Genomic DNA, 18,138 nt, shown 5'->3' with positions numbered 1-18,138 from the left:
CTCTGCAAAATGAACAAGGATTCAGAAGAAGCGTTTGTCTGACTGGCACTTTGGGTATGAAGGAGGGGAAAAAATTTGAATACCCAAAATGTCTTTGTTAGCAGTTGGATATAATTTCTTTTTGTTTAGCATTTGCAGATGGCTTTGTGTAATGCAGTAATATAATAAGAAAGCTTTGTCAGCAACAGACCAGGAACATGCGCAGGCTAGTGAGACTACATAATGTACTTCACTGTAGAGCAGCTCTAGAAGAGGCAGTAACGAAAGGTTGTAACGAAAAGGTTTTCCTTGGGCTGTTGGCACATTCTTTAGAGTACTAAACCAGGAGTTTGCTCTTAGACCTAATTTTATTTCTAATGCCTAATTTGTGTGCACTCTTCCTTTGCATTGGTTAAATAGAACTTCCTCTACTGTTCATTAGAAGTGAGTCGCACATGAATCTTTCAATGAACTATTCAAACACCCCTTATACTGCTTGCTAGCTAATAGTACACCTGGAAACTCAAAGTTTGCCAAACCAGAACATAGAAACCAATGAGCAAAGAGATAAGGGGGAAAGCTGCTATCCAGGGAGACCCAAGGAATCATGTCATGCTGAGCAATCTTACCACAGCCAGACAGCTCTGGTTTCAGCATTGCATCAGGTTTTGCTGACCTGTAGCTCTAGTGGCACTTGGTATTCCCTTACAGTTCAAATATAAGGGAAGCTGGTGGAATACCTTATTTGTCAGGCAGATATTGCTAGCAAACAGCTTTATCAGTGTGCATTGTTTTGTACTAGCCCAACGCTGTGATAAAGGTAACAGACAACTATGGGTATTGCTTCGTATGAATTTGAGCGCCAGCTTAGGCGGACCCTATTCTTCTCCTCATCCAGCTGTTTTAGTATTTTGGCAGCTACTCAAAATTTCTTGGAGTAATTGTAAATAAGTAATAATTTTTAATTAGCTTGTATGCAATCCTGGTACCACTGATCATTTGCATGCTTTCTTAATACATACACAGCTATGGCTTCAGTATGTGTTCTGAACTTCTGAAGGGTAAACTTTAAGAGTTGGAGTCCAATTCATTATTATTATTAAAGTCCATTAATTTAATTAATAGTAATTATTAAATAATATTTAATCAAACAATTTAATGTGAAGTCCAATTCATTATTATTATTAATGTGGGCTGGTAACTTTTAAAGTCAACTTTATTAGTGGGAAATGGTGATGAAAAAATGAATAGGTCCTGTTGGTAAGCAGGTGCCCAGAATCCTCTTGTAGGAACCAAGCAAGAACATGAGATGTGTTTTTCTGCTTGGTCTGGGCTGTTCCATAAAAGGCCTTCCAAATAAAACCAGATGGCTAACTCTCCCACGCATCAGACTTCCAGCCTGCTCAAAATACAGTGGTGAAAGGTTGCCTAGATTTGCCTGTTGCATAAGTCAGTCTTACTCAGCTGGCATTTGGGAAAGCTATGAACAGGAGGCTGAAAGCTCTGTGCAGGTGGCCTGGGGGCAGGACACAATCTATGTTATGGTTCCAGAAATAATAGAAATGTGAAGACCTCTGCAGCTTCTCTTAGCAAGAAACTGAGAAAAAGATGCAGAGGGCTGCACTTGGGTGAGGACTAACACCCTGACAAAAGTCACAGTACCTTGTTGCCTCCCCTGAGCAGTGTTTTGGTTTTTCATTTGGCAGCACTCTTCCAGGCAGTGGGTTTTATCCACTTTTATAAGTGACATTAATATGGTTAATATTAAACAAAGAGTCTCACCAAGCTGACAAATGGGAGCCTTTACTCCATTCTTACACAGCTGTTTCTTCCTCTTCACATCACGAGTGCAATGAATTCTTTGTTGCTGGATCCATGATTTCCCGGCTTTGTCACAACTCCTTTTTCAGTTTTCCCACATTGTTAATGTTTTAAGGCAAGTTGAGAAGAAAGGTAAGAATATGATTATTTCTTATTTTTTCCCCCAAACATAATACCTTCTTTTCTTTGACCACTGCCAGCCTATATTGCTATGATACACTGTTATAGGATAGGATGGACAAAAAAAAAGCCATATTGCAGATTGTGAATGGCCTGAATTAGCTGTAATAGCCCTGAAAGTTTGGACTCACTGCCAGCAATAACTTCTATGTGGAAGTATAGGAAAGTGATGCTTACATTTTGTGTTTGCTGCTGTGAAAACCTGACATGTGGGCTTCCCTGATGCTGTCCTGTATCCTAAGGGAATGTACCTGTAATTTATCAGCAACTGAAGTGCAAGCTGGCACAAGCAGGAACATTATGGTTATGACTGAGGGGTTTTAGCAAGGCAGCACTAGATACATGCTGCCTTGCTCTCTAGACATGGTACGCACAATCAGGCTTAGTTGCAAATGAAAGGGAGAAGTTTTCTTCCAACTAGGACACATAGTTATTTTGTCTTGTCGACTTGAGACAACCTCTTGGACTAGCTAGGAATCCATAAACCACAAAATACTCACGCTAAAAAAATCTGGCTAAAGACAATACTTTCATGACTATTTGTTTTTTCTTTTTCCTTTTACAAAACAAATTCCTTTGCAGTAATCAGTAGTGATCAAAAGAACTTTCTTCAGTTCAAGGACACCAGCTTTAAATGTTAAGGCTACAAGCAATATTAATTGATACAAAACTCTAGTATCTGTTACAAAATTTACTATACAAATATCTTCTAAAAAGTCATCATTTTTTTGATGTCACAGAACAGTAATATTAAAGTCTATGGTGAAACAAGCAAATGTGCATACACAGCTCACATTTGTTTAACTAAGCATAGTTTTGTATATTAAAAACAGTAGTTGCTTTCTGGATGAGGGCTCTTGAATTATAAAATTAATTTGTCAGGTTTTCAGACTTGGCAGGGCAAAAGGTTTTCTTGCTGTGTTCTAATAGAGAAGGGGAAAAACACCACTTCAGTAGTAAAGGGCCAAATAGCCACACAGTTAATGGAGGGAAAAATTAGGAAAATAATTACGTTAATTCACTTCAGACCTGATCCTACAACCTTTAAACATGGAATGACATTCTTTGCCCAGCAGCAGATCCAAATTTACACTTTACACTTTACAGAATAACATCCTTACTGAGGTAGAGATTGCCAAATAGCTGTTAGTGAGGGAAGTGCCCTGTGTGCCAATTCTAGAAATCAGTAAGTCAGTACAGTCTGCCCTATATTTCCAGACTTTTGGTACCTTACATAACTAGGTACAAAATACTCATTTTTATTGCAGATTCTTTTCTTTGGAAGTGCAGTCATGTGCAATCAGGTGGAATAAGTGTGCTGATAATTTTCCTTCAGAAACTGTAATGATTAGCGATGTGGACACTTTTTCTCTTCAGGCAGAAACCATGAGGCACTGAAGCAAGCATTCACTTTTCTTGCACTTGAGGTCACAAATTTATGCAAGTCAAAAATGTTGGACCTGCCAAAAACATCATGCTACACTCCACCAAATAAAAGGACACTGTTATTCTTACAAGGAAAGGTTTGACAGGACAGGAAATAGGCAGGGTCATAGAAGTTTACTTAATACTGAAACTTATTTAACCATCTTTAAGCCAAAATACAATGATAGTTATAAAAATATATATGGGGGGGGAATACAAGAGTAGTGGACTGAGCTATTGTAAGAGTAGCAACCTAGTTTGTCTAGGGAATTTTAATAAAATTTCCCTTAATTCACATTACTGTATGTCACTTGCCTTTACTGGGTTAACATGCATTAACTAAGTTTTAATTTGTCCTGAAGTTGCGGCAATAAGCATCTGATTTGGAGAATCCCAATACAGTTTATCAAGCTATACACTACTATTACAATGCAATCCTTAAGTAAACTGCATTCTACTTAAAGGAATGGAGGAAGGGGGAATAAGAGCAGAATGAACATTAAAGATAGGAAAAATGTTGCTGTTCATTACAATTTTCCATTTTTGTTGAAACACAGCAGGAGAGCAAAGCCACAGGCTTCTCTACTGCTCTTGCATGCCAGGAGGGATTATGCAAACACTGCAACCACCCAAATCTTATTTAAATTACAGTCATTGTTCCCCCTTTAATGGTTATACTTTTGCCTGCTTTCACTCAAATATTGCTGCATCTTGCTTTCCGCCAACTTAGTCCCGATGGGAGTCATCACCTCTTAATTACAGATGAATAGATCTCTGAAAAATACCTCTAGAAAAAAAAAAAAAAGTAGAAAAGAAAGCAAACTTTAAGTGCCATCTAGTGGCTGATTTATTGAAAAACATTAGATAGATCCAAAAACAACTGAGTGTGACACAGAGAGTAATATAACTGTAGCTGAACTAAGGAAGCAGTGCTTGAATTCAGAGCCACCAAAGACCAGGTTAATACTTCGGGGAAACAAGAAAAGGACTAGAAATAAATGGTGTTATTACCATAATTTTTCTCTTAAGCTTTTAGCCTTAAGTGGAGAGCTCAAATGGTAGGAATCATTTAGTGATCATCTGTTTCCTTAAAGACTCTCATCAGCTTATTGGAATGTGTAACCTTCCAAGTTGTTGTATGTATTTCAGTTCAAACTGGAAAACTGAACCCTCTCACATCTCAATGGTGCCTAAACGATGGTGGTGAAGCTGGACCCAAGAATCTGAATTCAAAGGTTAGCCTTCTCCACCAAATTCATCTGGAATTGAAGGTCAGATCTATCTCTATTTTTAACAAGTCAAATTCATTTCTAACAGAAAGAAGGCAGACTGTTAGCAGCAATATCCTTTTCCTTTCCCTGCAGGAAAAAGCCACTTTCTGCAGTAGACAAGAACTCCCCCTCCCCCAAATTATTTAATTATTTCCCATTGTAAAAGGTCCACATTCCTTTTACACAATGAGATTCTGCAGTATCATTCCTCAAGCTTTGCCACTTCTACAAATAACCGGTAGTTAACAGTGTAAACTTTAAACAGGTTCAGACAAAGCTTTTTATTTGTGAGACAATGGAGAGCAGTCCAATAGCATTTTAATTTCATTTTATTTATTTTTCTTTTTTTTTCAAATAGCATTTTACTTCCAAGTTGCTTCAGAGCTTTCCATCTCTTTGGTCTCATACAGTGAGCCTTGGGAACCACTCCTCAGTGACAGATTTTGGAGAAGAATCTGTCTATATATCTTTGATGTAAGACTTGCACATTAGTTTCTGGCTTCTCGTGAGGTGATTTAATCATGCATGTCATTCAGTCAAAGACAAACCTAGCCAGCTTTTCACTGAATTACAGAACTAATTTATAACTAGTTGTTAGTAGTGAGCCAGATCAACAAGGTTAGTAGTCCTCTCTTCCTTTTGCTAGTATAGAAATTAATAAAAATAAAAAATAAAATGTTTAAGAAAACAGGATCAAATGTGCTAATTAAAGCTTAAAATTATGAAGTTTAAACTTTGCTGAAAAATTACTAGTCTATCTTCTCCCTACTTATAGGAAAGGGTAAGTCGTATGAGTAAAAGCCAGGGGAATTTTAAAGAAAACTAAAATAAATAATAATAAAAAAACTAAACTGCTCTAACAGGTACTCACAAGGAAACATTAAAATAATCTGGAGGGCATTGCTTCCCATGTTTATTGTAAATGAAAGTCTGAAGGACTCTTAAAAATAAGTATCAATTTCAGAACACTCAATATGCTGGTATGTAACTTGGTACTTTGTAGGAAGTATTTATCTTCTACAGCTTCGCTACTCATATTGAAGCAAGACCCCAACTCTATTAAAGGAATTATCAGAATGTTATCTAGTGCAGTGGTTTGATGCATACAGGGAGGAGTTTGGTGTAGAGATGAGCTTGAAAGCATTTCCAGTGCTTCAGTTACTTCCCTCTTCTCCCCTCTCCCCCCCTCCCCCCCCCAAGAAACCCTACTGACAAAAACCTTGCAGTCATCTGAAACTTGTTACATGCTTCACGCTTCTCTAGATAGCGACTGAGGAGACTGATGAAAGGGAACTCAACTATATACTACTTTTCAAAATAAGTGAGCCTTTTTTGGTAAAGATACCTACTGCAACAAGTATGCCCACTGGAAAAAAAAAAAAAAGGCAGTTTATGGAGTGCTGCAGTAATTCCGAATCATTCTTTCATACAGTACCTTATTCATGTTGTACCTTATTCAGTACCTTATTCATGTATTCATATCAACAAGCAGCATATTTCATAGCATTTATTTATTATAGAGAAATAATTTCCAGATGAGTTGTGTTACTTAGATCAAACATTATATTGCCTGCTCTATTAATAGAAAGCTGAAAAAATGACTGTTTGAGGACTAGCTAAGGATCAAAGCCAGAACATTAGCTTTGAGCAGAAACATGCATTTTTGACAGGTAGAAGATGCAATAGTAAATATCTTCACCTTATTCTGATTTAGGTCAGAGCAGGAAGTCATACCGGTAGCTATATTCTATATCATCACTGATTCTTTATGAAATGAGCTCTCAGCATGAAATACTGAGATACATGAAAACTGGATTTCGGAAGATTAATATAAACTGACAAGGTAACAATCAGCAATTTCTGTTTAGGTAAGTTAACTAAAGATGCGTAAAATAAAATCACATTGTTAAATTATTTTTAGATTTATTGCAGTATAATCAGCACAAACAAGTACTTATTACTGAGGACCAAAAAGCTACAAAAAATAAATCATCAACCAATCAATCAAGTCATTCATGCACATTTCCCCCATAATGCAGCTGAATTAACTGCCTATAAACCTAGAAAGGAGAACAAGTACAGAAATGTTGTATAAAACTTGAGGTTATTTTTATGTACATCTAAATCCCACTCCTAACTCAAATGAATATTTAGGAGTAACAAAAAAGCAACAACACAAAAAGCATATTACAATAACTTTCAGTTCTTTCCTGTAGAACCAAAGCCACCTTCGCCACGTTCTGTATCATCTAGAGCCTGAAAGACATCAATGATGATAAGCTGGTTTAGTGTTTTAACTTGCCTTTAATTTTTACACAGCAGATATCATCCACCATAGAGGAGGATATATTTACTCAGCTTCTTGCTAGCTATAACTCAAACTAAAATAAAACATTTTAAGAGAGAGAGAGTTTTGAATACTTTCTGTGCAAGTTTAAACAAATACCAAATGAAAATATTTCTCATGTGCCTTCTACCTCTGAAGACTTAAAATAAAAAACAAAAAGCAAACAAAAAAACATCCTCCAGGTAAGTGCATGCAAAGCATAAAGATTTTTATTCAAAAGAGCATGATAGTGTTGCTGCCTAACACTGAAAATAGTTTTAATACAAAGTATTTACATAAACCATAAATTTCAGCTTATATACAACTATCTTAAGCTACTGATTCTTGAAGATAGCAGAAATATTTCCTTCTGTCAACTTACTTGAACTTCTTCTAGCTCAGGATAGAAAATGCGTTCACAGATGAGCTGGGCAATCCTATCCCCTTTCTTAACTGCAACAAAGTTAAATTATTATAATTTCCTTTTTTTAAAAAAGCAAACAAATAGTTTAGACAATCCCTTTCTAAGAGTATGAGAATGTATTTAAGTGTAAATACTTATCTGAAGCTTAGTTAAGCAAACATTAATAGTCCCAGAAATATACAGGATGTGATAAACTTGTGCTTGTGCCTCATAAATGAAGTTTCAACAGCAATACTAGCTCAAGAGATCTCCCCTCATTCCTGCTGCTACACCGTGGCATCTTAAGTGTTATTATGCATAAATACTGCAGATGCTGTGAGCAAGTTCCACGATGTAGCTCCCTTGTGAACTAGATACAGGAATTAATTTCCCTGGGGAAAAAAAAAACAACCCGAACTGATAAAAGGAAAACAAAAACTCTGATTAGTACCAATTTGATTCAGAGAACTTCTGTAAGAATCTTGTAGCCTTTTCTGCCACTTCACAGCACAGATCACTAGCAATATCTTAACTGGGTCCTGAGGCTTAAAACTGCATTTGCAAAAGGAGAGCACGATTAAGGGAAAATTCTATCTTTATTACTCATACTTCCCAGAATCACAGACTTTTTATCTCAAATCTTTTTTGCTAAAACAAGAAAGAAACCAAAATACAAAGTTGTATTTCAGTAAAGCTCATGAATCTACAGGTTAACTAAGAAGTTCTTTTCTGCATGTCACCTAATTTAATAGTAGAAACTTTTCAGGTTTCCTTAACAGGACATTAAGTTTACGTGTTTTTGTTAATTGTAAAAATGTTCTCAGGTAACTTTATCTCTCTGTAGACTTTTAAACAAAATTAGTTTCTCATTTCCCATCCGATGGCTGAAAACAGGCTTTGTCTAGCTCAACACATACCTTCAAAAGTCTCCTTGCCAAAGTTGAAGAGTATCACAGCAACATTTCCCCTGTAATCTTCATCAATGACACCAGCTGACAAAGAATTAAGAAAGATACTCTGTTAATAAATGTTGTCAGTATTTTAAATAATGCTTGTTTAGATTAGTTCGGTGAATGCCGTATCTCATAATGACATCCTTTATACTACTCATGCAATTAAACAAGATATATGAAAACACTGACACAACTAAAACTGCTAGTTAATCTTACAAAAAGAATTGAAAAGCACCATCATGTATTAAGAAGTGTTTTGCCACTGTACTACTAATTTTAGTTGCAATACCCTATCTGAAATCAAGACAGCTGTACCAATTTTAGCCTCCATTTATTCTGCTAACTACAGCTCCTACAGTGTCAAGCACAAATTTGTTTTCTTAACTCTAATACTTTATTTAGGAACTTATGGATTTACATGGATTCCAGTCCCTTATCTCAGGCAAGCTAAAAGAACTGAAGCTTTAAGGAACTAAGGCCTTTCTCATGGATTAAAAGCACAAAGCAAAGCACAAAGGCTGGGAAGAACTGAGTTCTTGTTCTTCTGCTGTGAAAGGCTGAGGGTAAGGTGCATACCAGGGCGGATTCCTTCGTTTCAGAAGCAATGGGAGCATCCAGGGGAGGAAAATCCAGCTACATTCAAGTGTAAATACTGTATAAAAAGCTTGCTATTATATATAAACTATTAACTCTATATTCTGTAATCTTTAGAAAGGTAGTTCAGCAGATTATTTATTAATATATAAGAATTATCATTCAGGTTCTCTTTTCCCCTCTCAGATACAGGAAATATGTTTCTAATATAAAAAATTGAAATTAGATTTCCCTGTGGACCAAAGTATGTATTTTGCATAATACTTGCAGAAATAGTAAAATGAATGTCCTTCCCAGGCATTCAAGGAATCATACATACAAAATGCTACCCGTAGATCATAGATTTCAAAATAAATTGTACTATGACTATACTTTACTTTGAATTATTATTGCTGAAGCTCAACATATACACAACACATAAGAATACAAACTGAACGTTTTTTCTGTTTCTTCAGCTGTGTGAAAGCACTGCATTATATACTGTACGTAATGTTATTGTGTCATCTCTGCACTTGTTCTGGTATGAATGGTATCTACGGAGCTCTATTTCCCATGTAATATTTTGGGTTAATCCAACCACATTTCTGAAAAGCAGCCTAATTAAGCTGCTAATAAGACCAGGAGTATCCCTGAGTTCTGGAAAATCAGCAAAACATGCAGGGTTTTTTTGTTAGGTCACTGATATTTGTGTGCAATTGTTTAAAGGGATCCTACCTACAGAGTACTGTCAGAAGTAAGAGTCAACAAACCTTAGGGGTTGCTATGTATGAACGTTTTCCAGAATCAAAGTTTTTTAAAAAAATAAATAAATCCTGAATATAGCATTTGGTTTGGTTGATTCAAAGAGCTTGATGTACTGAAGCTACAGGTACAAGTCCTGCACTGTTTGTTTTAGGTTAGACCAACTTTCTGAAAGTCATCAGCTAAATTGAGCATCACAATGCATCACTTACATTGGTCATCACATCTAAGAGGTTTCTTGCACGTTTTCTACCACAGTTCAGTATTACAAATCAATATTTAAAACCTTTAAAAACTGAACCCTTATGCCTGTGTCAGTGCATAAGCAGCTGAACTATAAAATACCGTGAAAACTGCTTCTAACTTCTAGAAATGTAGTCTACCTTCCCCCTTTTAAAACACAAAATAATCTATAATCCTCACATAATCCCTAAACTAGGGGTGACACAAAGTGTTAGTAAGAGTGCTACACATATAATTTATACATACTACATATATGCATGACAAAGGGAGATTCAACCAATTGTTAACACCAGTCCAAACTGTTTTAAGCATCACTCAAGTTCTGTGGTCAGTAGCCCATTATTTTGGTGCCTTTGTTGATGTGCATCAATCAGCTGAAGAGCTGAAAGTCAGAGTTTATGCTTGGCAGATAAAATTGTGTACATATGCTCATAAATGCCCATTAAAAGATGATTAGCTCTTTGGATATATCCTTAATTTGACAAGCCATTCTCAAACATTTCTGTGCAGCTAAGAAAACATTTTTCTAGACTATATGCTGGGACAGATAATGTAATTAGAGACTGATAATGGAATTTGCTAGTTTAACATATCAAGGGCTAGTTTTATTTGTTATAATATAATCTGTTCTGATGTAACACAATACTCTAAAGTGATTATTAAAGTCTAATTCTATTTAAATAGATATGCTTTTGTGATACAGAATGTATCAATTGAAGTAATACCCTTAAATTTATACAGGCAAGAAAATACTGTCACATTTCTGCTGGAATTATCTAAAGAAAGTCTGAAGAACAATTGGTGCAACTTAAAGGCATTTTAATTTAACTTTTCTACCTCTTTATCTGACAGAAAACAAGTTTATTTCTACATAATGACAAAAATCACACTTGATGCATTGGTTAGTGCTTAACTGCTAATGATGCTTCTTGGTCTACTTGTCATTCTTACCATTTTCTGGAGGGGAAAAAAAAGAACAGTATCTAAAACTTAGCTTGTGTTGGAGTATCTGGAGCTTAACTGCATGTTAGTATTCTATCTTTTCTCAAACTTCAAACCATTTTTTTTTTTGAAAGGAGTGATACTGACTATAATGGATATACTAATCTACAATCCATCTAGTCAGATGTGTTCCCTGACTTTTAAACAATGGCATTAGCAGAATCTCAGCTTTATGTATAGGCACTAAAATTTATTTTACAAGTATTGGCTGAAAAGCTTGTCATGAACAGACACCAATTTCTTTTGACCACCTACTTGAGTACTACTAAAGAGACTGGCAATGAGTTTTGGGGTAATACTATGGAGCTATTATTTAAAAGCATACAGATAACACTGAGTTTTTTTATTTCTACACCTATCTTAACATTATTTCTTTTAGAAATCAGGCTGCCATAACTCCTTCCTGTATTCATCGTAGCTTTCAGACTGGCTATCCAAGGGCCATACCCTCCCCACAAATATGTAATTCTAGATCAAGTTGAATATGTTTGTAAGAGAATCCTGCCCTTCAATGAATATATATCATGTTCTAACACCAGTCACTACAAGTTTGCCATGTGTTTAACCACTGTTGGCAGTAAGCTAGTAAAATTCTTCTGAAAATTGTTCAAACTTAAACATTAGGTAGTTTCTCTTAAAAGTGGCTTTTCAGCAGTGGCCACTTTAATTTGAGAAAACTGAAATTTGTAAATATCACTTTAAAATTCAGGCTTCCTTCTTTGTTTTCTTTGTTTCAGCAAGCTTACCACTGGAGAAGATGACCCAGCCCAAAGAAATGAAATAGCGTGTAAAAACAAAGACAGGTGAGCTCTCTAGGAATTGAAAACTGTCTGATAATTCAATGCGGAAGACTGATGAATATTTCTGTGTCTGAACTGGTCAGCAACATAAGTTATGAACAGTCCTCCTTCTGCATCGGGTCAGAAACAAACTGTACGTACTAGGCATACTGGGGAAAAAAAAAAAAAGTTAACAATAAGTTTTCTGCCTTGGCATTCTGTTATTCCACAACACCAAGCTGCAATAATTATACACACTGCTGAGCACTAAGACTCTCTTCTAAATTACGTTTATTGGGTGGAAATCATCTAAATCATTTTTGGAAAAATTGTGCATTAGAATTGGCAGTCTGACATACTGTCTTACTCTGTCAGAACTTTGGCACATCGTTTTTTTGGAAAGCAGCCACACCTAGCAGATGTGAATTCTGAACGTGTTCTTACATGATCCCATTTTTTCCTCCTTGACTTGCAGGACTTCTTACAATGTATTTTTACTTAAATGGGTAATGGCTTTCACTGTCAGAAATGTACCTAGTCAGAACAAATTAAAATGATATAGCAATTGTTGTTGTTTTTGTTTTTTTCTCCATAAAAGGTCCTCTACTAACTGTTAGTAATCATTAACTTGTGTTTTTTAAACTCTTGTTTTTTGAAAAACTGAACAGGTCATCCTGTTAAGCACTTTTTATTTCCTTTGAGTACCTCCTAGTTTAACTTTCAGATCAAAAAGTGTTAGTGTATATATATATTTATAATGTGTGATTCTGAGACTTTCATAAAGGTTTCTGGTTTTATGTATATACACCTATAATAATTGTTTTTAGAGATCTGTGAATTTCTAATTAAGATTAAGGAAAAGTTCAAAGCATATTAAAAGACAACCTGTTTAAAACACATCTGTTGCAAAAGATGATAAAAAAGGAAAGACCTGTAGAAAGTGGGATTTGCTTCACTTGTTTCAAAAGATTTTCAGATTTTAAATCAATAAACATACAAAGTTAGTTTAAATTTTATTTGCTTTATATTTGTTGCATTTTGATCACTAAGAGTAAACTAAAGTTTTAGGTTCTTTGTAACCTAATGAAAAATTTTCTCTAAGTGAAGAACTGCCCACAGTAATGGTGTATTCCAGTGTTTTTTATCATTTTATTTGTTTACAATGACTGTGTCTTCTGTATAAAAGAAAATCTATATGCTTTAATTTAATTCACTTAGATCTTACACTATGCTGAAAAGAATCACACACAGGTATTTCATGAAAATGAAGAAAACATACTGTAAAAAATCATTTTAATGTCTAAACCCCAAAATAACAGCTATGCCATGCACTGCTTACATGAGTGCTCTGTGGTTATTATAGGAAAATCAGTAATAAACCATAAAGTTTTAAAGTAAGTGTGATTTACTGGTCACTGGGGTATTACCCAATTATCTCCTTTTGCCAGACAACTAATGAAGCCAGGATTACTTATTTACACATATTACAATGTTAAATTAAGGCACTTATAACAATCAAGATTTACGAAGTTATAGTAAAAATAACAAAAATCTTACCACCAACATCTATGAAGTGCTTTGCAGCTAAGCCAGAACGTGGTGCTAGAAAACAATAATTTTAAGTGTATTAATTTTGTTTTTAAACTCTTATAAAACATTTATAGGTTAGTGTGTTTGCTTGAAGTTGTGTCAGCAAGAACTGTTTCCATGGTCTTTCTAAAATAAATGTGATTTTACGGGAACTACTGTACGTGTTATTGTATATATTTAAAAAGCAGCTGCTACAAGCTACATTAAGATTGAAATCTTTAAATGATGCAAGTATATCCTTGTTTAGACCATCAACTGCAGAGCAGGTTTCTCCAAAGAATGCTGGAGCAGACAATGACTATCTAGTGTTGGTTTATTTTTAGTTGTTTCCACTATTCTGGAATAATCTCAGAAGATTATTAGGTCAATCCATTTTAGTTATGATGGAAAACAATATCTGACAAGCAATTTACTAAGAATATTATACACATTAAATGATGTGCAATTGTTTTTTTAATATATATCTTAGCGTACTTTAATGAGGTGCTAAAAATTACTCTCTCCAGAATTCTTTGTTTGGATTAAAATAAATGCACGTGCACTCTCTTTTTAGATGAAAGGAAACAGCAAACTCTGAGCACGTTCTTCCACTGAGGTAGCTGTTTTTCTGTTTGTTTTTACTATGTTTTTACTAATATGTAATTCAGAAAAAGAATGAACAAAACATAACATAATACCTTGTACACATTCTCTCAATTATTTTGTCACTAAAAGTAGTAAAATACTACCATACTCTCCTATCTCAGAGTTAATTTTTAAATAGTCAAGGGTGCATTTTCCATTTATCCATTATTTATTGGTCTTTGTCATTTGAATTCTGAAACTGCAGAGAAATAATTAACTATTGCATAGCCTATGACATTGTATACAGATTATGAACATTCTTACTAGCGAACTTCAAAAATGTCTACTATTGTTATATCTACTAAATGTTTTTCACAAATGTCTACTATTAGGCTCAAACACATAGATGTGAGATTTATTCTGCACACATAAAATATATGAAAACAAGAATATTAATGTAAAAATCATGTCAAACCTGTTCTGCAGTGACTGCAGTTTTTTCATGGCCTGCTTACTTACCTACTCGTCCATAGCAACCAGAAGGAAGAGCAATTTGAATGTCTGTTTTCACTACAGCCTTTTCCATAGGTGGTATCACACAGTCGTAGGCACTGCATTACAGAAATAAACACTAGTTTATATAGAATATGGAAAAAAGACACCTCTGTATTTTAAGGTACAAAATTACCCAGAATTCCTCCTGCTGGGATGTAGGAGAACATGACCTACCGTGAAATTTATACAAGAAAGTTACAGATCGACAATATTTGTATAAAATACAAGATGCTCCCATTTTCACAGTGCTAGCTTTCAGTAGCATCATTTGAACCGCATAATCGTGAGATTGTTTCTTAACTGTTTTTAACTAGTAAGAGAGAGAGGAAACATAGACATTAACTTGAAATTAACCAGGTCAACAAGGATGTGCAATTTTGTGTGCCAAAGCAGAAACTTTAAGGAGTTTCTCTTCTGATTAAGCCTCCTACATCAGGTGAGCTAACTATAACCTAAAAATCTACTAAAAGGTATCAGTTGAAACATAAACATGGCAAAGTTTTAAAAGGCAAGTGTTTAACAAACAATCCTTTAAGTCTACTACTACTAATGTCCATGACTGGGGGAGCATAGTTGGAGTTGGGAATCCTGGTTGAAGTGCTCCCGTGTCTTCCATGACTTCATTAATTTTTCTCAGATCACATAACAGTCTCCATTTTCCATTCCTTTTCTTGATTACAAACACCAGAAAATTCCAGTTCTAGTCGTGGGAACAATGTCTCGCTTTAAGTTGTCAAGCAACTCATCCTTTGGGCCTTATGTATCCTGTTCTTCCCGGATCAGAGGGAAACGTTTCTGTCTCCTTTTCAAGGCCAATAGGGCCTGGGTCAAAAGGCACGTCCAGGTCAACAGGGGGCATAACAGCAAAGGCCTGCGATGGCTGTAGCAGCAGAGGGGCCCATGGCGTAGCAGTCGGATCAGTAAAGGAGCCCGCAGCTCCCTTACTATCGGCAAGCCACACGTTTGTGATTGTGGCTCCACATGGCTCTTTAAGGCCTCAGAGATTGCTCACCAGGTGCTGAGCAATCCCACTGCAACCTTGTCATTTTTAGTTGTAGAGTCCCACACCTTGACCTCAACGGAGAGAGGGAGTTAGGAGAATCTTATCAAGTAGCGATAGAGCACTGACAGCATTAAGTTAGGATGCTACTTCGTGTCTTTGCTAACTATGGTGCATTGTGCAAATTAACTAAAGCAAGAAGCCTTGGGCGCCTTACCAAGGTCAGTCTCCTAATAAGAGCGTGAGCCTATCTTAAGAAAGTGGCAGAAACTGGTCCTGCGAATGCACAAGAGCCAAGGAGCAACTGAGTCTGCACAAAGACAAGAGGTCAACAAGCAGTGACGAGGAAGTCATCAATCTTCATCCCCATGACCCCTGATGACCACCGCCAGAATACACTGCGCAAGCGCAGATGGGAAGAGTTGTGGAAATAACTCCTTGGAACTAATTTTAATATGAAGTGGGGACGGATTTTGAATATGTATAGGCATATTGTGAAACTTCATGCATATGTAACTCTTTATGGCATAAAACCAAGGCAAGTTGCTGCATCAGGTGTGCACAACTTTGGTGGGACTACCCTCCATGCTGCCCAGCGCTGAATAAATATACCTACTTTGAAAACGGACTCCACAATCAATAAGATTGTAGAGTCCATTTTCAACAAGTCACAATTTGGCCCCATATTTCAGGATCATAAACTGTCTGATTGTTAATAAAGAGAATAAGCTGTAAGGTTACCAGGACACTCTTTGTTTCTAAGGATGTATGATTCTCCATAATGCACAACTGCTTACCAGTGAGGGGCAGTTGTGTGTGCAGCTCCACTTCTCAGCTTTAGCTTCTTTCCAGCTCCAGTGCCTATTTCCAGTGGCTTTCTGTACAAGCTTCTTTGAGTGGTTTGCTGAGGTTGGCTGAACCTATCTTCATGAGGCAATCAATGTCCCTGTTCCCATCCTGGTCTCCATTCTGCTAGCCTGTCCCTATTCATTCCTTTTTCCTGCTTCTTGATTGATGACGTAACTCCATTATATCATGTTACCTTTTTTCATCTTGAGGACAGGCTCCCCTCTTATACCCTTTGCCCCACAGCAGTCCTTTTCAAACACCTTTTCATGACCCCCATGGCCACACTCCCACATCTCCCCCTTCTTTATTAATACCATCTTCTTGACATGAATTATTACTCCATATATCACAGGAAGAACTTATTTTTAAACATGTGGAAGCAACAAAAAGTTTTCTGTAAAGCTGTCTTTTTCCAGGTGTACAGTACACCACTAGACAAGACAAAAACAAACCTAGAAAAGTGGAATACAATATAAAGCATTGAGCGTGGTAGAGCACAGAGACGCATAAAGCCTCTGAGAGGAAGTCTGATGGTTAAGGGGAAAGAAAAAGACAGGATGGATATTTAAGTGAAATTGGAAGAAGGCAGAGTAGAGCGCAGATATAGCTAGTGATTGTATCTTATCACTGAGCAATGCAAACAACCACATGTAGACATTCCTAGACATAACGCATGCCTCTGAACAACACTTACCAGTTTAACAAACCTAGCCCTGCGTAGCCGTGACCAGGGCTCCTGTTGAGCGCCATTATCAAACTGCCACAACGCCCTTGGCCACAGCACCCAGCGGCCAAGAGGAGAGTGGCAAAGCAACGAGCTCTGGCAGACCAAACCCACGAGTGCTGACTTTTTTTTTTTTTATTTTTTTATTTCACAGGAAAGCGCCCAGTGCTGGTGCCAGCAGGAGCTCGTGCTGCCGTGCCAACCCTGACAGCGCTACTGCCTGATGACCTGGAGGCTGCGGCACGGCTGGAGCTCTGGAAATGCGGGGAGGGGGCCGGGCACAAGGGAGCCGAGGCGCAGGGCGGCTGCTCGCCGCTCCCCAGGGGAGGACCCTCACCTGTACAAGTCGTAGCCCGCGGCTCGCGCGGAGCCCCTGGAGGGAGCGAAGGCGTTCTCGGAGAGCCTGGTGAAGCGGAGCCTGGCGGAGGGCTCCCCGGGCGCCGAGCTCGCGTGCCTCTTGCTTGGGGCCGGCTGGGAGCAGGGCATGGCTGCGCGGGGCGACACGAGCTGCTCGTGAGGCGGGGCAAAAAGCGCGCGAAAACGCCAGGCGGGAACCGCTCAGTCCCCGCCTCCTCCCCCCCCCCCCCCCCCCCGCAGCCCCCCTCCCTTCCCCTCCGTCCTCTCCTTACGGAGCCGCAGGAGCCGCACCAGACGGGCCGCCATGGCGGCGGCGCAACGCCTCAGGGCTCCCGGCGCTCGCCGCCGCTGGCCGGGGGTCTGCGGGCTGGGGGGCAGCGACACCCCCCGCTGGCTCCGGCACGGCACGGCCCGTACCTGCCATGCGGCACAGAGCAGCCCCGGGGCACGGCGGCGGCGGCGCCCCCGAGGGCCGGGCGGACCCCGCGGGGGTTGCAGGGTTGCCGGGGAAGGCGATGGCGGGTGCGCGGCAGGCGGGGCTCGGCTACGTCGCTGCCCCCTGCAGGAACCGTGGTACCAGTTCTCCGCCTCCTCCTCCTCCTCCTCAAGCCAAGCGAACTCCCCCCGTAGGCTGACATCGGAACCTGCCGCCTTGCGGCTGCACAACTCGTGCTTCCCCGCGCGGATGGATGTATTTTTCTCTCCGCACGTCGCTGCGGGCTGTAGGAGTTCTCTCTGCTCCTCCAAATTTTGTCCCAAACCCTCTCCTAATGACATTTTTT

At 38.1% G+C, this 18,138-nt stretch overlaps 1 protein-coding gene across 3 annotated transcripts; it reads right to left on the bottom strand.

Moving 5' to 3' along the window:
* Positions 1-5,885: 5,885 nt before the first annotated feature.
* DUT (deoxyuridine triphosphatase) lies at positions 5,886-17,917 on the bottom strand. 3 transcript variants are annotated; one of them, XM_082768894.1, is made up of 7 exons: positions 17,648-17,892; positions 17,337-17,487; positions 14,391-14,482; positions 13,275-13,319; positions 8,323-8,397; positions 7,385-7,455; positions 5,886-6,932 (listed from the first exon to the last, which is right to left on the bottom strand). In XM_082768894.1, exons 1-7 carry the CDS (start codon positions 17,778-17,780, stop codon positions 6,876-6,878), a joined length of 624 nt encoding a protein of 207 aa, XP_082625020.1. In that variant the 5' UTR covers positions 17,781-17,892; the 3' UTR covers positions 5,886-6,875. The 3 variants fall into 3 exon arrangements, with proteins under 3 accessions (XP_082625020.1, XP_082625022.1, XP_082625021.1); XM_082768896.1 differs by having other exon boundaries at positions 5,888-6,932; positions 17,774-17,917; XM_082768895.1 differs by having other exon boundaries at positions 5,888-6,932; positions 17,629-17,827.
* Between the last annotated feature and the right edge of the window lie 221 nt (positions 17,918-18,138).

Source organism: Aythya marila (genome assembly GCF_965140915.1).
Source record: "Aythya marila genome assembly, chromosome: 11".
Lineage (NCBI taxonomy): Eukaryota > Metazoa > Chordata > Aves > Anseriformes > Anatidae > Aythya > Aythya marila.
The sequence above is the reverse complement of the archived record's forward strand: the minus strand, read 5'-3'. Positions and strand labels throughout refer to the sequence as shown.

Bases quoted from the DNA above. Each gene is read 5' to 3' on its own strand.
- DUT (XM_082768894.1), bottom strand. From the start codon at position 17,780: ATGGCAGGTACGGGCCGTGCCGTGCCGGAGCCAGCGGGGGGTGTCGCT. The intron at 7,456-8,322 runs GTATGTGTTGAG...ACTTTGTTGCAG, and splicing joins TGGCAAGGAGACTTTTGAAG to TTAAGAAAGGGGATAGGATT. The intron at 6,933-7,384 runs GTAAGTTGACAG...GATGTCTTTCAG, and splicing joins CTGAGCTAGAAGAAGTTCAA to GCTCTAGATGATACAGAACG.